The sequence below is a fragment of the Felis catus genome, chromosome D3, assembly GCF_018350175.1.
Source record: "Felis catus isolate Fca126 chromosome D3, F.catus_Fca126_mat1.0, whole genome shotgun sequence".
Classification (NCBI taxonomy): Eukaryota; Metazoa; Chordata; class Mammalia; order Carnivora; family Felidae; genus Felis; species Felis catus.
The window spans coordinates 943801-958343 of NC_058379.1; the positions used below are offsets into that span (position 1 = coordinate 943801).

The 14543-nt window shown below is 63.4% G+C and overlaps 1 protein-coding gene across 3 annotated transcripts in view; it reads left to right on the forward strand.

Annotated features, from left to right (window-relative positions):
* GALNT9 (polypeptide N-acetylgalactosaminyltransferase 9) overlaps positions 1 to 14543 on the forward strand; it is a 102417-nt gene that overhangs the window by 69888 nt on the left and 17986 nt on the right. For all 3 annotated transcript variants that reach the window (XM_023241249.2, XM_045041320.1, XM_023241248.2), the window contains exon 6: positions 5474 to 5591. In XM_023241249.2, coding sequence (XP_023097017.1) covers positions 5474 to 5591 — 118 coding nt within the window. The remainder of the gene's footprint in view (positions 1 to 5473; positions 5592 to 14543) is intronic.

The following is a 14543-nucleotide window of genomic DNA, read 5'->3' on the forward strand; positions in this document are numbered from 1 at the left end:
GCGAGGCGACCATTGGCCGCGGCCGGGATGGGGCCCCGTGTAGACAGGCGTGGGCCTCCAGAGGCCCCAGTCCCTCGCTCCCCATCACCCCCAGGCCCTCCGCCACCTGCTCGCGCTGGCTCATGTTTGCAGCATCGACCGCGGGGTGCTGAGCCCCTTGAATCCGCGCTCCGTGACCAGGTCCTGGGGACGCAGCCGTGGGGCCTGTTTCCTGGGACGAATGTCCATCTCAGGACCCGCTGACCCCCCGGAGCCTCTGCAGACCTCCCACAGGGGTCTGAGGTTTCAGGGGCTGGGAACCGTCCCTCTTCCTGTCTGTCCAAGCTGGCGCGTCCCTGCCGAAATCCTGCTGCAACGGGTCACTGTGCGTGGGAGTGGCTGAGACCACGTGTCATTGTGCCTTCGGAAGCTCTCTCCCTCGGGAGGGTCTTGTGGGGGCTTTCGGGCCCCCAACCCCTGCTGGCAAAGAGCCACGGGCGCTAAGTCAGGCCCCCGCACGGCCTGGACGTCCAGCAGTGAAGTCAGCGGACACCAGGGATGGACTTGAGGAAAACACCGCCAGCACGGAGGGGCGCCCTGTACGAGGGGTCCCCGGATGCGGAGCAGCAGTCCCCTCGGGGCCTGGGGCCCGGCTCTGTCCCCACGGCCGCCTCTCAGAGACAGGCCCTCGACGCTCCTGGGAGCTGGAAGGAGCAGGAGCCGGGGCTCTGGAGCCTTTGCCGTCAAAACCGGGCCCAGAGCCATCCACGCGACCAGAAGCCGACCGACGGGCCGGGAGCCAGGAAGAGCGGCTTGAAAGTTACTTTTCTTCGTTCACAACGCACTAGGCGCTCCCCAGCCAGGAGCAGAAGAGGGGCCTAGCATTTCGCATTTCAGGACTCAGAGACCCCCAAGGTCTGGCAGCCCCTGGACCCCCTGGGCTGCCCAGAAGCGGGATTTTCTGGCCAGACGGTGTCTTGTCGAACTTGGCTCCTGCCTAGCACCACCTGAGAGCTTTGGACGCCCGAGGTCAAACTCCAGGTGAAGCTTTAAACAGATTCTCCACAAGCGGAGGTGGGTGTGGCCAGCATGCTCACCCCGTCGGGGGGTCAGGAGGGAAGCCGAGGCGCCAGCTGGGCGCGGGGGAGGGTGCGGGGCCGCGGGACACCCATGTGAGGCTGCAGGCAGAGCGAGTTGGCCAAAGCTCGGAAGGCCATCGGTGGTTTTCCACAAAGGTAGAAAGCATGTCTTGCTGTCCGCCGGGAAGGAACCAGAGCCCGTGTCCACGCAGAGACTCTCGTGGACACATACAGCCTCCCCGTCGTTCTCAGGGACGGAAATACCCCAGGTGTCATCAGGTGTGACAGATAAACCCGCTGGCGTCTGCCCAGCTGCTGGAACGCGTCCCGGAGTGAACGGGACAAGCTGTCCTACGAGTGACGGCACCGTGGAACTTCGGGCCCCTGGGCGGAGCCAGAGACGCTGGACACGGAAGCGGCCACGCTGTGTGACGCGGCTCACAGGACCGTCCAGGGAGGCGCCGTCAGGAGAGGAGAAATGACCGGCTTCCCGGGGGTGCTGGACAGCGGCTCTGAACTGGGGACTCGGGGTGATGTTCTCTGGAGGTCAGGGGCCAGGGCCTTTGGCTCAGGCCGGTGACGGAGGGTCGGGCGGGTCCCCTGGGTTCTGGAACGACTGGCCTCACGCACCGGAGTACAGATTCACGGAAGGAGGGCGCACGTGGACACGGAACCTCGGGGCCCGCAGGCGCAGAGTGCAGGCGAGCAGCCTTGAGGTCCTTCGTGCCTCGTCCCGGTCCCCACCGGGAGGACGCCCTCGGGCCCTCCCGCTTGGCAGGCCCTCCGGGGGAAGCGCACACGGCCGGCTGCCTGCGGGAGGCGCCCCTCGCCGCGGACCGGACCGGAGAGCTGGCTTCCACCGGCCTGGCGGCCGGTCCGGGCTGGTCTGTCGCCTCCCGCGTCCTGGCCGGAAGAGCCACTGCCCCTCCGAAGCACACAGCTCGCACGTCCACGTCGAAAGCCGTGCCGGGAATTTACTCCGCGCCCGAGGGGCTGGTGTTGGAGGGTTTACTTTAGGAATTTCCTTGCTGCTCCTCACCCTCGAAGCTCGAGGGAGAGAGAAGAAGGGATGGAAATTGTAAGGCTTGGGTTTCTGGGGGAAACTTGTGCACACGCCTGCCCATGTCCCAGGCCCTGCGCCCCTGCGCCCCTGCGCCCCTGCACCCCTGTGCGGGGCGGGGCCTCCCGTCCCCAGGACCCGTCCAGAGTCCCACCCGTGTGTCTGGGGGACGGTGAGGGCCCTGCAGGTGTCGGCCGGCTTCCGGCTCGTGGAGGGAGCTTAGGGCGGGGCTGGGGGGCCACTCGCAGCCCCCTGCCCCTCCCACAGTCAGGGGTGCGGCGGCGAGGGCCCGAATCCCGCACACACACACAAGCACACTCTCACACACACACACACACACACACACACACACACACACACACACCGGCACACAGGTATACACTCCCGGCTGCACACACACATACCTGCATGCACACAGTATACACACACCTGCACAGGAGCACACACACACATACCCCCTCTGTGCACGCACACCCCGACATGCACACGCAGCTGCACGCACACACATCCATATGCACACACACTTGTACACACAAAACCACGCAGCCACGGGAGTGCACAGATGCTTGCACACTCACGCACACCTGTGCACACATTCTCACTGGCACGAGTGCCCACAGACGCACACACGCGTAAGTGTGCAGACACACACAGATGCACGTCACCGCACACGTGTGGTGGCTTCTCTAGCTACACGGGAGGAACGGTAGCCGTTCCCTGTCTGACTTTTCTGCTGGTCTCCGGAGAGGAGCTTCCGGGGTGCTGGGTGCTCCCCACGGCCACAGGCTCGGTCACTGGGTCCCGTCCCGTCCCCCGAGCCCACTCCAGCCCCCAGGCTGACGGCCTCCAGGCCGAGCTCCTTTCGGCCGCGACACGGCTTCGTGCGGATCGGGTTCCGCAGGGGCGCGGGCAGAGAGGCTGAGCAGGGGGCGGTGGGCAGCGGGCCTGAGGCCACACGGCCGGCGGCTACAAGCCGGGCTGGGCGCTCGCTGCACACGCCTGTGCCGTCCCCCCTGCCCTCCCCCGCCTCTCGGAGCGCGTGGGCATCTCTGGCGCTCTAGCCGTTGCCTCAGACTCTTCCGAGAGCGCCGATTCAGGGCACGGCGTCCAGTGTCCCCACAGACCGCCCAGCGTCACGTTGCCTGCCCTCAGTGCCAGATGCGTGCACAGTGGCTCCCAGTCGCTGCCCCGTCGCAGCCCGTGGTGCGCTTCCCAGGTGCCTGTGCTCGCTCAGCGAGCGTGTGCCCGGTGCGACGGGTGCTCGTTGCCTGGCCGAGCCCGTGAGCACGTGCTGTCCAAGGTGCCGGGGCACGCTGGCTCGCCTTGACCCTTGTCGGTCTCCTGGAGGCCAGAGGGCGCATTGGGATCCTCATTGTGTCAGCCCCCCCTTGTCTGGGGCTCCAGAGTTTCACGGCTCAGGGGCGTGGATGTCCGTGTGTGTCCGCTGCAGACGTGTGCACCTGTACGTCTGTTACCTCTCCCGGGGGAGTCCCTGGGCACGACCGCGCGCGCCACAGGACGACCCCGATGCGAGGACGCCCCACGACGTCCCCCGAAACCCGGGAGCCCCTCAGCCAGAGCATCCCGAGCCTTGCCGCGTTCCGTAATCGCAGCAGAATCTCGCGTGCGGGTAAACTCCACGCCCACGGGTTCTGCTCCCGTCACCTTGTGAGTTTATCTTAAGTCTATTTTGGAGCTCTGAGCAAGGATAACAAATCGTTCCCGGCTCTAACAGACTTGGCAGGGAATGTGGCGCTTTGATTCACCAGAGAGCGCCCTGAGCTTTCCACGGCTGTTGAGAAAACGGGAGAAAGGACTCTGCACGTCGGTGAGCGCAGCCCGTCACACGCTTGCTATTAAAAGCCAAAGGCAGCATTAAAATTTCGTTGCCGTTAGATTTGTGACCAAGATCTAATGACAGGACAAATTGAATGTTTGCATAAATCAAGGGACAGTCGTTTCTTCAATGCCCCTGTTATTCTGGGACGACTGACGGGCATTGACTCCTGACTTCCCAGTCACTGAGCAGACGTGCTTCTTTTAAATTGTGACCGAGACCAAGTTTTGGTGTTGTTTTTGCCGAAGAGGGATGTGCTCCGGCAGGAACAGCAGGGATGGGGGCGGGGCGGGGGGGCGACCCCACCCCGGCGCCAGAGCGGCCTGGGGCCCTTCGAGGACAACCGGAACCCTTTGCTGGCTCCGCTTAGGGCTCGGGAGGCTCCAGTCGCTCAGCCTGCAAGCAGACCGTCCTTGTCTTTGTTTGAGACCAAATCCTTCATCAAAAGCTTAAAAGGTCTTGGTTTCTAACAGCATCTGGACCTGTTTCTTGTTACAGATACGTTTTCTGTTTGTCTTTCTGTCCTCGCCACCTAGAACACACACACTGGGTCCTAAGTTCACGACTGAACGAAGGAATGAATGGTGCGTGCGTGAAGAACCGAACGTGTGATACTGTCCACAGTGACGCTGTCCTCTTACTCGCCACGGCTTTGGGTCATTGTGACCTGTGAGGCCACTTCCCAGGGACCCACTGTTGTGGGTAGAAAAAATACAGCTAGCACATAGACGCGTGATTTCACAGACACAGTTTCTTAAGACGAGGCAACGTTTACTGACGTTTTTTTGAACGTGTAGGTGTAAGTAATTACAGAAACAATGGAACAGATGGCAGTCTGTGGCCTACAGCTGCACAGGTTGCGCACTGTACAGCTTCAAGGTATGTCATTTAGAGAGAGTCTGATATCAGTGAGGTTCCATCGAGTGGAGCAGTGCACAACCTAGGCAACTGCCTGTTGCAGCCCCGACTCCTAGTGTACAGGTAGGACAATATGATGAAGGAGACAGGCAAGCGACTCAAGCCTGGGGACGTTCAGGCGACCAGACAACTCACTGAGAAAACTGGTTTCTTTAAAATTCCCTGCACTAGGGGCGCCTGGGTGGCGCAGTCGGTTAAGCGTCCGACTTCAGCCAGGTCACGATCTCGCGGTCCGTGAGTTTGAGCCCCGCGTCAGGCTCTGGGCTGATGGCTCGGAGCCTGGAGCCTGTTTCCGATTCTGTGTCTCCCTCTCTCTCTGCCCCTCCCCCGTTCATGCTCTGTCTCTCTCTGTCCCAAAAATAAATAAAATTCCCTGCACTAACTTGCCTGAGGTGAGTGCTGGTTTCTGTCGCCCATTGATGTTCTTCAATTAGCGTTTGGATTTGGTCCGTGCCGGGTGCTTCACTAGGCTCTGAAGGATGCAAAGACAACCCCGTGGGGGGCCTGCCCGTGTCCTGGGCCCTCCTGGCTGCCGGGCAGCCAGGGGCTCAGGATGACGCACCTGTGACCTGCTCACGTGCCGTCTCTGCTCCCCACCAGGACCCCTGCCATGATTGGCTGCTCGTTCGTGGTGGACCGGGAGTACTTTGGGGACATCGGCCTGCTGGACCCGGGCATGGAGGTGTATGGTGGAGAGAACATCGAGCTGGGCATGAGGGTAGGTGCGCGGGGCTGCCCTGGGAACGGGGGTGCAGGGCTGCTGGCGGTGGGGCTGGCCGGGCCGCGCGCTGCTGGTTACGGGTCCGTGGGACGTGAGGCCCCGAACCGGGAGTCGTCGCGAGAACCCACGGTGGCGCGGGACTGAGGAACGGGGCGCCTGTCGAACGCGACAGCAAAGGACGGTATTTCGTGTTGGTTTCGTTTGCCGAGTCACTTGTTGCCGCTGAACGTGCGGCACTGACGCGTGCTTGGAAACGTCAGAAGCTGGTCCTTTGACACAGGGACCCGAGTGTCCCCGACGGGACACCTGCTTCCGAGCTGTCCTGCGTGCCCTGCACCCGGTTCTGTGCTTGTCTTGGTTGGATGTGGGAGGCAGGGGTGCAGATGCGGGTCGTGGGCACCTGAGGCCACCATGGCTGTTCCCGGTGGGCGTGGAGGCAGTTTGTGCAAAGGCCCTGCGGACTGGGGAGGACATGGGGCTGCATGGGCAGGGGAGCCCCCGAGGGAGGCCCCAAGTTGCCCTGGGGAGTGACTGAGATCCGTGAGGCTTGGCCCCCGGCCCTGCCACCCTCTTCCCCGCACCCCAGTGGCCCCTCTGCTTTCAAACTTCCTTGTCTGGCAGCTTGGAGAACTGATGGAAAGTTCTGGAAGAATCTTGGTTGCAGGTCAGGGACTCTGGGGTAGCAGAGCTCATTCATTCCCTCCTGGATGCCCAAAGCTGAGGGCCGACCTAGCCTCGGTGGGAGGGCGCTTCGTCGTCCAGTGCTTTGGGGAATGTCGGTGGCTGGGGCACACGTCCCCTTGGGGACGGCACCCTGGGCAGGACGTGGAAGAGTGTGAACGGCCAGAACCAGAACACGACGCATCTGAGCAGGTGGCTTTGGAGATCCCATGTGCTCAGACAGCGAGTTCCCAGCCAGAGACCCTCCCAGCCCCTTCCCCAGAGCCCGAGTTTCCTGCAGGGAGCTGGGCCTCATTTACCGTGCGCTGTGAGCGCCGGCTGTATGCCAAACCTGCAGCTCCAGAGGGAACCAACAGATGGAACAGATCCTGCTTTTCTGCAGCTCACTTTCCAGGGAGGAGGCGAGAAGAGAAGAGAAGTGTGTCATTTGGCGAGAAGCGCCAAAGGCAGAAAGGAAGCAGGGAGGGGCAGGAGTGCAGAGGAGGGGCAGGAGAGCAGGGGAGGGGCAGGAGAGCAGGGGAGGGGGCAGGAGTGCAGGGGAGGGGCAGGAGAGCAAGGGAGGGGGCAGGAGTGCAGGGGAGGGGCAGGAGAGCAGGGGAGGGGGTAGGAGTGCAGGAAGGGGCAGGAGTGTAGGGGAGGGGCAGGAGTGCAGGGGAGGGGCAGGAGTGTAGGGGAGGGGGTAGGAGTACAGAGGAGGGGCAGGAGAGCAGGGGAGGGGCAGGAGAGCAGGGGAGGGGGCAGGAGTGCAGGGGAGGGGCAGGAGAGCAGGGGAGGGGGTAGGAGTGCAGGAAGGGGCAGGAGTGCAGGGGAGGGGCAGGAGTGCAGGGGAGGGGCAGGAGAGCAGGGGTGGGGGCAGGAGTTGCAGGGGAGGGGCAGGAGAGCTGGGAAGGGGGCAGGAGTGCAGGGGAGGGGCAGGAGAGCAGGAGAGGGGGCAGGAGTGCAGGGGAGGGTCAGGAAAGCAGGGGAGGGTCAGGAGAGCAGGGGAGGGGGTAGGAGTGCAGGGGAGGGGCAGGAGTTGCAGGGGAGGGGCAGGAGAGCATGGGAGGGGGCAGGAGTGCAGGGAGGGACAGGAGAGCAGGGAAGGGGGTAGGAGTGCAGGGGAGGGGCAGGAGAGCAGGGAGGGGACAGTTTTAAAGACATCAGTCAGGAACCCACCCCCCGCCCCGGTCAGAAGGGATGTCTGTAGAAAGACCTCTTGGTGCCGTGAGGGAGCTGTGGATGATCAGGGGAAGGGGTGTTCCAAGCAGAGGGCGTGGCAGATGCAAAGGCCCTGGGGCAGGGTCGTGCCTGATGCGCTCCAGATGTGACACACGTGCAGCCCAGGGGCACGGGCGGGAGAGCAGTCTGGCTTCTGCTCTGAGGGAGCCCAGAGGCACGGGAGGCTCTGGGTAGAGGCTTGGCTTCCACGTTTCAGGGATTCCCCTGACCCCTGCGACTCCGGGGTGGAGCGAGTGAGGGCCGGAGCAGGGAGGCCAGGGCTTCTGGGATAACGCAGGGAGGTGAGGCTTGGACCGGGGAGGGGACGGTGAGATCCTGTGTCGTCCAGTACATTCTCGAGGGAGCGCACGCAGGGCTTGCTGGGGGTGGGGGCTCCGGAACAGTCTCCCGCTAGTCCTCGGGCCTGAGCAGCTGGGAGGGTGGGGAGGTTCCGTTGGATGGAGGGGCCGTGGGCGGGCAGGGTGGTGGCCTGGAGTGGGGGGTTCCCAGAGGCCGGCCCCGCCCCACCACTGGGCCCTCGTGGGGCCGTGGCCTCCTCTGCCAAAGTGGCTTCCCTGCTGTGTTGGCTTTTGAAAAGTCGGGTGGGGAAAAAGTTGTTCAGCGCCTCGTTTTAGTCTGAAAAAAATAAAATAAAATTGGGTTTTGATTCGGAGCAGAGGGCGCATTCGAAAAGCCCTGACGTGCAGGGCTTTGTTCCCGGCGGGGCTGGGCCGGCTTTCCAGGGCCACTCCTGACAGCCAGCCCGCTTCCAGGGTGCGGGGTTTGGGCCCCGAGTGCCAGCTGCCCGGTCGTGACCCGGCCTCTGCTCCCCCGTGGCCCACGCGCACCTGGGGTTCCGTCCCCGGCCCTCCCTGCCCGTGACACGTGCGCCTCCACCTTCCTCCGGGGTTTCTGGCTCCCGTGGCCCTGGGTCCGAGCTGTGGAGTGCTTCTGCTCAGGGGGCTCGGGAATGGGGTCCTCTCCGGTGGGACCCCGCCTCGGGGCTCACCGAATGGCACCGCGAAGTCACAGCCCCACTGGCCGCGCTTCTGTAAACCTCTGTCTGGGAGCTCGCCTGGCTGGCAGGCCGAGGGCAGGGCCAGGTTCCCAGGCTGCGGTTTTCCGACCTGAATCTTCTAGAGGTTTCCTTAAAACACAGACCCCTGGGGGCGCCTGGATGGCTCGGTCGGTTAAGCGTCCGACTTCGGCTCAGGTCACGAGCTCGCGGTCCGTGAGTTCGAGCCCCGCGTCGGGCTCTGGGCTGACGGCTCGGAGCCTGGAGCCTCTTTCCGATTCTGTGTCTCCCTCTCTCTCTGCCCCTCCCCCGTTCATGCTCTGTCTCTCTCTGTCCCAGAAATAAATAAACGTTGAAAAAAAAAATTAAAAAAAAAAAACAAAAACACAGACCCCTGGGCTCCACCCCCGGGATTTGGACTCCATAGGGCGAGACGGGGCCCAGGAATCTGCATTTCCAGCACATTCTCGGGGCTGCGGACGCTGCTTGCCCAGGGCGCCTGCTCTGGGAACCGGCCCCCCGGCCAGCCTGCCGCTTTGGGGCCCCGAGCCCACCTGGCACGCCTGCATATGTGTCCCCCGCTCTGCCGAGCACCCCGCGCCCAGGAGCAGGGCCGGGATGTCCCGGCGGGGGCTCGGTGGGCTCGGTAGCTGGGCTGAGCTGAGCTCTGGTTGGTTTGGGATTCTGGGTTGTTTACTTTTACGTGTGGAGCCTTTATTCACAGGGATGATTTCAGGCGAGTTTTAAAAATTTTCTATACGGTTTATTGAAATTATACTTTTCAAAACCTATTTGCCTTAAGCTTTTAAGTTAAACCTGGGGGCTCATATCATTATGGTTATAAGTCTAATCGATTGAGATTAGAGAGAACACTCACCTCCCTGTTTTCTTTGATTAATGTTTGATTAACTCGGGTTGAACGGATTGAATGCCATTAAACAACAATCAGTTCCCTCTCTGCCTTTAGTTAATTAAATTCCCTTGAACCTTTTAAAATGACACTTATAAATATAACGTATTTACTTTTCCCTTTAAGCGCTTGGAATGCCTGATACCACAGCAGAAATTCCCCCAGGTGCTTAAAAAACGCTAGTGTATCTAATAAATTAAACTTACACCAAATCTCAAGTTCTCGGAAGCATTTCGGGATCGTTTGCATCTGTATTTAATTCCCTGACACGGTCCAATTTTGAATAAAAAACGTACATTCGACCTTCAGTCACACGTGTTAGGAACGGAACCCGGAGGTTAACGTGGTGGGTTCTTCCACCTTCGACTGTTCTCAGCTGTGCTGATCAACGGACCCCCCAAACCTTTGCACATGATTCCCGAATCTGGTTCAGGGAGAGGCTTCCCGCAGCCTTGAGGACCCCCAGGCTCAGAGCAGTCCCTCCGGGGTCCTCCTGGGGGCAGAGGGGAGCCCCATAAGCCCAGCGGGGCAGGCAGAGGATGTCAGCCTGAGGCCGGAGGAGGCCCGGGCAGGGGCTGAACCCTGGCTTCAGCGGGGCTGATTGGGTTAGGGTGGAAGGTGGGCTGGGGGACGGGACAGGGAGGGACAAACAGGCTCAGGGGCCCACAGGGGCTGGGGAGGGCAGACAACCATACCCCCAGAGAGATGGGGGGCGGGGGGGAGCAGGCCAGGTTCCCCCCAGCAGTGCGACTCCGTTCTCCTGAGGCTGGGGCCCCCAGAGGCCAGGAGCCAGGTTCTGCATGGACAGTGACCCCGGGAGCCCGGCCCGTCTGAGCAAGAACTCGGCACGAGGGCGGGAAGCACTGTCCCTGGATGTCACCGCACGGGGTCTCGGACACCAGCGCGGGATGTCCCCCCTGGGAATTAGGCAGGTCAGGGAGCAGGAAAGGAGGAGAGTCCCGCGAGGGGACTGTCCCAGAGGACAGAGCACCGCACAGCACAGCATGGTGGCCGGGGCACGGGGACGCCCGGCCGGGAACAGGTCTCCCGCAGAGGCCGGAGGGCATGTTGGGCCCGTGTGGTGAGCGCCCGCAGGGAGGGGGCATCCGGAAGCGGGGTGCGGGCTTGGTAAACACAAGGGCACGGGGGGTGGTGGAGCCTGGGAGACCCCCAGTCCCGTGGGCGAGACATGCCCCCCCGAAACCGCCGGCAGCCACTGCTGGTTTTGACGCTCAGATGGCGGAGGAGGGACGGGGACGGTCTCACCTGGGTGGCTTCTCACTGGTGGTGACGCCACAGGGCGTCGCAGGTGGGCGTTACCGTGGCAGGAAGACAGGAGCCTCTGTGGCGACGGAAGAAGCCTCTGTGCTTGGCCCCCCGGCCCCGTGACCGTGGCTGGGACCCCAACGTCCCCGGTGTCCGCTCTGTAAAGTGGGGGCTGGGCAGGGTCCCGCCTGTGCGGGGAGGACTCGGGCAGACGCGGGGGGGGGGGTGCGGTCCGCTGCGGGAGGGGACGAGGTAACTATGGGCATAGATCGGGGTGCAGGTGCGCGGCAGGCACCAGTGTGGATGCGCACGTTTATCCGTGTTGTTACTTTCGTCACCGACGGGGTTCAGGTAGCTTGCCAGGACGCAGAGACGTCCCAGCAAGACGAGGGGCACTGGGAACACGAGAGGGGAGGACGGAACGTGAAAGGGGGCCAGTGGGGAGGCCCGGTGCTGGGGGCCAGGGTCACGCCCTACGCCTGCACCTACACCTGTCGCCGGCCGGGGGCCTGCCGGTCCCAGACCTCAGAGCAGGGTCTCCCCACAAACCCACCCACCGTGGGCCAGAGACCGGCGCAGGGTGACCAGGTGCCCTCCGTCCGTATCCCCAGAGCAGACGTCCACCGTGGGCAGGCTGGCAGCTGGGGCGGTCTGTGCCTGCAGAGGTGCTGACGGCTGGGGGGAGGGGGAGGTCTGTCCCCGTGGAGTTGCTGGCGGCCCGAGGGAGGGGGTCTGTGGCAGCCGCCTGGTGCCCCGCATCCGACCTGGCCTCGCCCCGTCCCCCTTCTTATCCGCTCCATTCAGAAGCCCAGGGAGCCCCGGGGCCCCCCTCACCCTGAGGACCGAGCCCAAACTCCCTCCCGTGACCCTCAGCACCCCTCCCCACGTGCCCCCACCCACCCTCCCCTTCCGTGGCCGAGCCAGGCTGGCCCCTCTCTGCGGGGAGTCCTTCCAGCCCCTGCTGCTTCTGGACCCTGGTCTCGGCCCCTCGGTGCTTTCTTCCTCACACGATCTGGCTCTGCCCACCGCCTCCCACCGATGCCTCCCGCCCCCCGACCTGCTGGAATAGTCAGGGGCCGTGGCTGCCTCGTTCCCTGCTGTGCGCAACCCGGTGTAAGCGCCGGTGCATCTGTAGAGTGGGCACAGGAGGCCTCCGGGAGGGGAGGGGAGGGGAGGGCGGGCCTCCCTGTGACGTGCTAGACGCTGGAGCCCGGGGTGGGGGGCACGGCAGAGAAAGCAAGCGCTTCGTTTGTTGAGCAGCTTCTCGCGGGTGTCTGCCACGCCGCGCTAGAGGCTGGGGGCTCCTCAGGGGACAGAGCACGCACGGGTCGTAAACGGGGACAGCATGTGGCACACATAGAACACCATGCACGGGGAAGGGATGGGGGCTTGTCATTTTATACGGGACAATCAGGGAAGGGAGGCCACGTCCGAGCGGGCGTAAAGGCGGAGAGGAAGCGAGCCGTGCGGCTACAGGGAAGGGCATTCCCAGCCGAGGGGCAGCAAGTGCAAAGGCCCTGGGGCGGGAGCATGGCCCTCGTGGCAGAGACCGCAGGCGGCCCCGTGGCCCCGTGGCCTTTCTGCTGCCTTTCCCGCACAGGTGGACCTCGCAGCCGCGGCTATTTCCGATCTGTCCTTAGCACGGGTGGCTGTGCAGCACGTGTCATCGGTTCCACCCGCTTAGAGGAGTAATTCTGGGGCCCCGGGGCTAACTTACATTTCTGTGACTGTAAAAATGCCGACTGTTCTTCCCCTAACGAGGAGAGTGCGAGAGCCCATTAGGGGGAAATGAATCCTTCGCATCCATCTGGTTAATAAAGGTCAAGGCAGAATCCAGCGGCCTGGGTCTGGGTTGGGAAAGCCTCCCGCGGAACAGAAATCGGAAATCGTTTGCTTCGCTGTTTTGAAACTCTCAGACTCGCCACTTCTCCAGGGTGTTACAGGAAAGCCCCCTCAGTCCTGGGGGCCGTCAGTGCGCCTTCAAAGCCCGGCCCTTTGAGGGGTGCGGTGGCGTTAACCGTCTGGGGGCTGGGGGGCAGGTGTTCCCTCGTCTTCCCACGGGGCATTTATCTGAGCTCCTGTGTCTCCCAGCGGGGGGCTCCAGGTAGGTGTGCCCACGCCATCCACGCTCGGGGCAGGGGGCTCTGCCATCAGGCATCACAGGGCTGCAGGGTGTCTCCAGGCCGGTCCTTGACCTTCCCCAGGGGGCAGCAGGCAGAGGGGAGGGCGGGCGGTGAGGTGCCCGTCCCGCCGCCTTCAGGAAGGGCTTCTTCTAGTTACAAGTGGGCGGGTCTGCCTGACAAGGTAGTGGTCATGGGGGACGCACCCCCAATGCCCAGCAGCCCACAGGGCAAGGTCCCCCTGGACGGAGGAAGCAGGCGTCCAGGCGGGGGGACGCCCCTGTCCTCTTGAACATGTTTGTGGAAAAGCCCCACTGCTCACACGGGGATTCTGGAAGACCCCTCGAGACTTGTGTGCATTGGCCAGGCCTCTCTCCGAGCCTCCGTTTCCCCATCTGTCACAGGCGTGATGTGACCCTAAGTCAGGGCCGGGGGGCTTTGTGCCGGAGACAACAGACAGGCAGTGAGCGCCCGTGTTTGTGCAGGCGTTTCGGAACGCCCTCTCCTCTCCTGCATAAAAGCAGCTTTTATCAGAGGAAACGCCGCGGTGCGCAAACCGGACCGCAGTCCCGGTGATTCTCGTCGGACCCGTGTCGCACACGTGGGAGCATCGTCCCCACGTGCCCTCGCACACCCGTGACGTGGCCCCGTGCCTTGCACTAGCGGGGGGCGTTCCCGGGGCCGCGGGTCAGGACGGCGCCCACCGGGCTTCACGCCCCCGTCCGCGGCCGCCGGCTCGCCGCTCTGTGCCACACGCTGGTCCGTGTCCCCGTGTGCGCCTTCCGGTCGCGGTTCCCTCCGGAGGGCTGTCTGGAGACGGACCTGCTGAGCCAGACGGACTTCGTGTTTCCGTGGCTTTTGTGGAACTTGCCAGATCTCCCTCCCTGCGCCCCGCTGCTCTGTGTGTGTGTGTGCGTGTGAGTGCGTGTGTCTGCGTGTGAACTCTCACCAGCGGTGCGTGCGAGAGACAGCTGCCCGGGTCTTACGGGGCCCCGGGATCTGAGTGAGCGATTTTTACCTGTGGCAAACGAGGCAGACACGAAGGGAGCGTCTGTTTGACTTTCTTTGCGTCTTTTCAGTTGCTAACGAGCACGAACGCTCCGGCCGCTGCCCGTTTTTTCCACGGCGTTCCTGGTCTTCCAGCTGGTCTTAGCCTGCACCGTGCGATGCAGACGCGGCCCCTCGGAGGCAGGACGTTCGTGAGCACCCTGTCCCCCTTCGTCTCTGGCCTGTCCGAGAAGCTGTCTGACCGCAGCAAAGGCTTGAATCCCTGAGGGATGGATCTTCGTCATCTTTCTTGTTTTGTTTTAACACAGCAGACCGCGGCTTCTCACCCCCCCCCCCCCGCAACACCTCTGCCCTTGACCGCTGGCGGGAAGGCCTCCCCCTCACGTCGGGGTGCTGCCGGGCGCGCACAGGCCCCCCCACTTCCCGTCCCTTCGCCGCTGGGCCGCGCCTCCTGGGTGCCCCGCTCAGTCACGTCCCCGTGAAGGACCAGTGTCTCCGGCCGTGTCCAGACGGCAACCCAGACCACTTCCGTAGCTGTGGTTTCTCACCTCCGCGAGCGCGTGTCGTGTCTGCGCCGTGTTCCGCTGGTGCTTCTCACACGTGGCTGTTCTGTGACCGTTGGCCGTAACTCGTAACCTCCTCTCCTCTCTCGATGGACGCTTTCCCTCCTTCCTTCAGCTCCGACAGTCCTCGCGGTCAGTCCTCGCGGTCTGCTTACGACCTTCCTGCCCGTCCTCTCTCTTTCCCGAAGT